At 39.5% G+C, this 7,368-nt stretch overlaps 1 protein-coding gene across 1 annotated transcript; it reads left to right on the top strand.

The window, feature by feature from the left end:
* Nucleotides 1–4,495: 4,495 nt before the first annotated feature.
* Nucleotides 4,496–5,482, top strand: LOC146550635 (trace amine-associated receptor 1-like). Its single transcript, XM_085259966.1, has one exon. It carries the CDS (start codon nucleotides 4,496–4,498, stop codon nucleotides 5,480–5,482), a length of 987 nt encoding a protein of 328 aa, XP_085116092.1.
* The last annotated feature ends 1,886 nt before the right edge of the window (nucleotides 5,483–7,368 follow it).

Here is a 7,368-nt window from a genome sequence, read left to right on the forward strand (position 1 = left end):
CGTTGGGCATCTTTCTTTGCCTTTAGACAACAATTCTGATGGCAAAAGAGCCAAACGGGACAGGCAAAAAAAAAATTAAAAAAAAAATTAGAGGGAAAGTAGTCACAACAAAGGGCATTGTGCTATTGGAAGGCAAATCCAATCACAAAGGCAAATCATGAAAAGGCTGCTAGGAAAGCTGCAACATACCTGCAGAGGGTCCGGCAAGTCCTGAGGAGTCAGCTGAATGGAAAGAACACAATTAACACCTACGTCCTGCCGGTTATCAGATACCCTGCTTAGATAATAAGATGACCAAAGAAAGAGGTAGAAGCCACTATCATCAAAATAAGAAAGCTTTTTACCGTGCACGGAAGTTTTTACCCCAAATCCAGTACCCTGAGATTGTATGCTAAGGAAGGTGACTGAGAACTAGTGAGTGTCAGAACCACTATCCAGGATGAAACAACGTGGTGGAGGGTGAAGGCAACAGTGGGGCAACAGTGATCCCTGGTAGTCAGAGCACTTGGGACAGTGACCCCTGGCTGGGCGAGTTGCTCCAAAAGATCGCAGGAACAACATCCAAGATCTCTGTCCCAAAGAGCGCAGTCCTAGGAACAGCAAAGATCCTGTGCAGGACCCTCAAGCTCCCAAGCCTTTGGTAGAAGATCCAGGCTTAAAGGATAAAGACCACCTGCATGGCGAGTGGCGAGAACGTTTTAAAATATATATAGAGAGAGATTTACAAACCTTTGTCAGTCACTAGTGGGTAATTTTCCTCAACAAATAAATGAAAAAGTAAATTTCCTTATTTGTTAATGAATTTTACTTTGATCTAATTTTAGACTTTTTTTTTTTAACTTTTGGGGTTTGAGCCATCATAGGTGACAATTGTAACCCTAACTCTACCCTAATTCTATATTTCGAACGGCACAATCGACTCTTTAAAAGTGTGATTGTTTTTGATATGTAACTGTTAAATTTATCATTTTCTTTGTTACCTGATTACCAACAATTTAATAAAAATATTATTTTTTTTAAACAAGATACCAGCTACTGTGTGTGCAAACCTGGTAAAGACCAGTGTTGGGACTAACGCGTTATTAAGTAACGCGTTACAGTAACTACGTTATTATTGTGGTAACGAGCACGGTAACTAGTTATTATGCCAAAATCAGGAACGCGTTAGTCGTTACTGGGATTTAGATAGGGTCGTTACTCGTTACTTCGTGTGGTGGCTATCGCGGAGCTTCCACAGATTCAATAACATTAGCAAGTGGTGGAAGCCAGCAGGTGGATGAAGGAAAGGGGACGCAGAAGGAAAAGAGACCCGAGGCGGCCGCCGGTCCAAGTGTGAACTGAACTTCAGGTAAGAAGTTATGACCTGCAGTCTCTCTGGGTCAGATATAAACCAAGTTTAGGTGGAGTTTATTTTCGTTATTCTGACTTTTTCCGTACTGCGTGCTAGCTAGCATGACGGAGTTTCTATACAAGCTGGGTGGGTGCTATGATGTTAATGATGTTGAACTTTATTTTGTTCATAAGTTATTAGAGTTGCCAACCGTCCCGTCTGGTATTCAGAGAAAATATTACGCGTTTCTTATTGAGGTGAAAAGGGACAGTTTGTCCCGTAATTCAGCTACAATGAAAAAGGCACAAAGCTGGAGTTATTCTGTCTTTGCTGCACAGCTGCCTCTTCTTCTCTCATCCTCTCCCCTCCGTCTCCAGTTTCTGCTTCAATCATGAAAACTGATCAATGATCAGCTGATCGGCTCTCTTGTTTGTTTATCGCTCACTTTGCGCCGAAAGAGGAAACCAGCGGATGTCGCGCTAAACAACAGCAGCACGTTTAAGCTTGATCAGCTGTTGTTAGAATTTATTTAATATTAATTTCTAGTATCAGCTGATGTTTGCTGGAGCCACAGCTGCAAAAAAGCTGCTGGTCATGATATGGTTTGGTTATCTGGTGAGAGGGAAACATGAAGATGAAACCAGGAGATGTCCTTACTGAATCATCAGAGCTGAACAGGTGATGGAGAAACAGGTTTACCTTTTAGGTGACATGAATGAGTTGAAGGGAAGTTATGAACTGTTTCTGAGAGACAAATAACCCCAGGATCCTTTTTTAGGTAGCTGACAGTTGGTAAATGTGCAGGTGCGGGTCTAGCAAAGTGTTGCCAGGGGGGCATGTAGGGCATTAACAGGGAAAGGGGGGCACAAAGAAATACTTTTCTTTCTTATTCTCATTTAAAATGTCTAGCTTTTAAAAAAATAATTATCTGAATCTTACAACAAACGATTGATAGATTGATGCATATATACCATCAGAACAGTGTACATCACTGTCACAACAGTGTTTATTTTCATTCAAAGGCTTTATGATTTTTCCTATAATGGTGGGCCAGTCTCTAGTCAAAATGCCCGGGACAATTTTCTGTCCCAGTCCAGCCCTGTATGCAGCTTATCTGCAGTCTGGTGTTGCCTACATCTTCCTATTCAGAAGGCAGAATTTCCGAGTTCTGAGTACAATCGAAAGCACCACGACTGCAGTTTTTGTGTTGGATGTAAAAGGCGCACATGACGCTGTGACGTAGGCTAGAATCATGGCAGCAGTCAATGACGGTCCAGGCGTGGGATTTCTCTCGTGGAAATATGCACATTATCTTTTCCTTTCTATTGGTAGGTGGCACAGTGCACTGTGGCAAGTAAGCAAGCTAGAAGACTGGCAAAGTTATGGAAGAAACACATTAACAAGAGAATTCTGAGTAAAACCAAAGTTACTTTCCCTAGTAACTAGTTACTTTGAAAGTAATGAGTAACTTGAAGTAACTGAGTTACTTTTGAGAGAAGTAACTAGTAATGTAACTAAGTTACTATTTTAAAGTAACTTACCCAACACTGGTAAAGACCTATAGTAAACGTTTGACCTCTGTTATTGCCAACAAAGGTTATGTTACAAAGTATTGAGTCGTATTTTTGTTATTGACCAAATACTTATTTTCCATCCTGATTTACGAATAAATTCTTTACAAATCCTACCATGTGAATTCATGGATTTTTTTTTCCACATTCTGTCTCTCACAGTTGAAGTGTACCTCTGGTGCAAATTACTGACCTCTGTCATCATTTTAAGTGGGGGAACTTGCACAATCGGTGGCTGACTAAATACTTTTTTGCCCCACTGTACCTAGATCTCTGAGACAGTCACCTGAGTAGTGAAGCTGCATGCTGGCAAGTTATCTTCAACAAACTCTGAGTTTCTCTCTGACTCCTCCTGTCCTGCTACAGCTGATCCAGCTGACTGACTTGGTTTCATTTCCTCATTCACACAGCCTTTGATAAAGTATTACTCTGCAGAAATTCCCATCTTTGCAAACATAATAATCTGGTTAGATGTTAGTTTCTTGTTATATTTAACATGACAACTTTTATTATTGGTCACTGGATAGCACTGATTTATTATCAACTCAACCCCACCCATCCCATATATGTCTTAACTTTAGCAATTACAGTTTAAAAAAATCTTTAGGATATGGGGCTCTGATTATTATGTTTTCAACACACCCTTTTTTCACAGGAAATTTTACAAACATTTACATCTGAATTCAAGTGTTATGACTGAATGTTAAATTGAAATATTTACTAATATAAAATTGATATTAAATCTAAATATTTTTTAAATCTAAATACACTGGCACTGATTAGTGATCAGTTATTTAGATATTTCTTTAAGCAACACTGAATTGTGCCCTAACCCTAACCCTAGTTGATGGTTGGTCTGTTTTCATTCAGCACTTCCTGTACCAAAAGAGTACGTAAGGAAGGTGACAAATCAAACTTAAAACCTTTGAGTCCTTAAAGTGAAGGAATTATCCATCAATTATCTACCCTACTACCTTATCCACCAATTTCAGATCAATTGGTGGATAAGGTAGTAGAGTAAGTTCACTTCCCTGGCAAAGAAGAGTCATTACAAAACCAGCATGATGCGCTGGATCTTCCTATATCCAGTGATAAACAGTTTCTATGCAGATGGCCCTGTTTCCATTTACAAAGCTTGAATCTATTGGTGAGTTCTGTGATGAAAATGAAAATAATGTGAATCCTGTGTTATGGCTTTAATATTTAGAAAATATGCCAAAACACCACAATTACCAGAAAATTGCATGAGAGAATGGCTTTTGAATAAATTATGATTCATCCTTCCAGTACGTTGTTTACACGTTACCTTGTTTTTCATTCATATATTTTTTGTCACCTTTTCTGACAAGAGACTCCTGATTGAGTCCTTCGGGTATTCTGGATGCTCCCAGTTTTGTTTGTTATCCTTTGAGCTTGTGTAATTGACCAAATCTCAATGCTGTTTCCCTCTTTGACAACCTCTTTTAACTCAGTCTGGACTCTCGCTCTTCTTAGCAATCAGTAGTTGACCTGCACTGAAGGACAATCTACATCAAGTCAAGTCCCAGGTTAGTGCAGCAGAAAAAATCATATTGTTGGTTTAAGCTGCTTAATTATGAAACAAAAGGTCAGTATCAACATGACCAACATTGTAAATGATCTACATCCCTGTTATGTAATACAAGACTCCAAATACATGCTGACAAACAGCCCTTCCATTATGTGTGTATTCTTGTATGCATTCCTTGCATTATTGTCTGTTATAACAATATGTGGAAATCTCCTTGTAATAATTTCTGTGATTTACTTCAAACAGCTCCATACTCCTACTAATTCTCTCATCCTCTCTCTTGCTGTGGCTGACCTGCTCGTTGGGATTATAGCATTTCCTCTCAGCATGGCATTCTCTCTCAGCTCATGTCTTTATCATGAGGGTTTGTTTTGCAAAGTGCGAGGGACCTTTGATATTTCACTGAGCACATGTTCCATCCTGAACCTCTGCTGTATTTCTATTGACAGATACCATGCTGTTTGCCAGCCTCTGACATATCAAACTAAAATCAGCCATCGTGTTGTTGTGTTCATGATCATGATGAGCTGGGGGGTTTCTGGGATAATTGGAATTAGTGTCACCATTGCTGGATTTAATAATGAAAAATGTGAGGAATCATGTTTGATTGACGTTCTAATGTACAGCACTGTTGGACCCATGTTATCATTTTACCTGCCAGTGACCATAATGCTTTGTATCTACCTAAAGATTTTCTTTGTTGCTTTGAGGCAAGCAAGAAGCATCCAGAACACAAAGTGTGGACAAACTGCCAGTATCAAGGAGAGAAAGGCGACCAAAACTCTGGCTATTGTTTTGGGAGTTTTTATATTTTGCTGGAGTCCTTTTTTTCTTTGCATCACATTCCCACCATTTACCAGTGATTCTGTACCAGTTCCTGTAATTGAAACTCTTAACTGGCTTACATTGGCAAATTCAATGCTAAATCCATTTATTTATGCTTTCTTTTATAGCTGGTTCAGGTCAGCCATCAGAATGATTATTTGCGGGAAAATATTCCAAGGGGATTTTACCAACACAAATATGACTTGATAAAATATACACATTTCACAAATCTTACAGTAAAAACAAACATAAAACAGCCACTGAACCCTACCTGAAGCATCACATACATAATGTCTCAATAGCGACTGAAAGAAATAATCTGAGTAGCAAATACGTTTTGTACAAATGTACAAACACATTATTTGATTGTTCAAATAGTTTTGCAAATATTGTCATCGCTTATCGTTATGGAGGGCCAGGAGTGACAAAATGAATGAATTGATAAATATTTTATTAATTAATTTAAATTTAAATTAATTATATTAAATAAATATTTCAATAATTATTGAAATAGCGCTCAAGCTGTTATACCGCCAGCAAAGTGCAGGTCCCGGTACACAACTGTCATAGCCCCCGCTGACTGTCACCTCTCACAGGTTGAACACCGACTTCATTTACTGAGAATATATCTATTGGGTCTTTATTTCCTGATGTTCGTATGTGACATACTTTGTTTCAGTTGCCAATTCTGAATTTAAACTAACAATAAGAATATGTTTAAGAGGGAGGAAATAAATAATCAATAATCAGTGTGCCCTGTGTATTCACGCATAATCTTTATAAAAACAGATAACATTGTTGTTTCCATCATGTAGTAACTGTTAGGTTTAACTATACAAAGCTTGTTAGAAACACATACAGACTTCACGATGTTCGACTAATATTTTCATTGTGAATATTAAGCATGAGGGTAATGTAGAGTCGAGCTGCTGTCTCAGAGCCCTGCATACTACAGAGTGAGGTCAGCATATCCAGGATATCTTTCCGTTATCTGGAATCACTGACCCTAACACTGGGAACTGGATAAACAGTCACACAAAGCTGGTTCTCAGCTCTCTAAGTTAACCCAGTGTTTCCCAGCATGGTTAAATAAAAGCATTGGCAGCATCAAACTAATCTAACATCATCTAAGAGTCTGATTAATTGGTCATATAAATACTCTTTTACAGAAAATCATCCTTATTAGTGCCAACTATTCCAGAGAAGTGAAAATCTCTGGAATAAAGAAAATAAAGACATACCAGCCAAACACAACACTGTTGTAAAAGAAATGAACGCTTCAGGAATGCATAGTGGAATGAACATGATTGGTTGAACAGGTGTTCCTGCATGTTCTGTGTTATCTGCATTTCCATCAGCATAAGAGACTCAGCAGCAGATTAGAATATAAGTGTTATAAGTATAATGTTATAAGTATAATATCATTTATACATTTAATAAATCACCAAATTAATTGACGCATGTTCCCGTGACACGACGAAGGGGATGACCTGCCAATCTCTGGGGGCGAGATCATTGAGGCAGTTAAACAACTCCTTGGTGGCAGAGCCCCTGGGGTGGATGAGGTCCGTCCTGAGTTCCTGAAGGCTCTGGATGTTGTAGGGCTGTCTTGGTTGACATGTCTCTACAATGAGGGTGCATGAGAGTTTGCCCAACCAGTCTACATGTGTTTTGTGGACTTGGAGAAGGCATTTGACTGTGTCCCTCGGTGGGTCCTGTGGGGGGTGCTCTGGGAGTATGGGGTTTCTGGCCCGTTGCTATGGGTCATTCAGTCCTTATACAACCGTTGCAAGAGCTTGGTCAGCATAGCTGGCAATAAGTCAGACTCGTTTCTGGTGGGTGATGGGCTCCACCAGGGCTGCCCTTTGTCACCGATCCTGTTCATAATTGTTATGGACAGAATTTCTAGGCATAGCCAAGTGGCGGAAGGCTTTCACTTTGGTGGTCTCAGGATCTCATCTCTGCTTTTTGCAGATGATGTGGTTCTGTTAGCTTCTCCGGGTGATGGCCTCCAGCTCGCCTTGGAACGGTTCACAGCCGAGTGTGAAGCAGTGGGAATGAGAATCAGCACCTCCATGATCCTCAGCTAGAAA

Source organism: Mchenga conophoros, linkage group LG20, assembly GCF_057382185.1.
Source record: "Mchenga conophoros isolate Kocher_MC1m ecotype Shallow Benthic linkage group LG20, M_conophoros_male_GT1.1, whole genome shotgun sequence".
Classification (NCBI taxonomy): Eukaryota; Metazoa; Chordata; class Actinopteri; order Cichliformes; family Cichlidae; genus Mchenga; species Mchenga conophoros.

What these genes read in the sequence shown, in the direction of transcription:
- LOC146550635 (XM_085259966.1), top strand. Translation starts at nt 4,496, where the DNA reads ATGAAACAAAAGGTCAGTATCAACATGACCAACATTGTAAATGATCTA.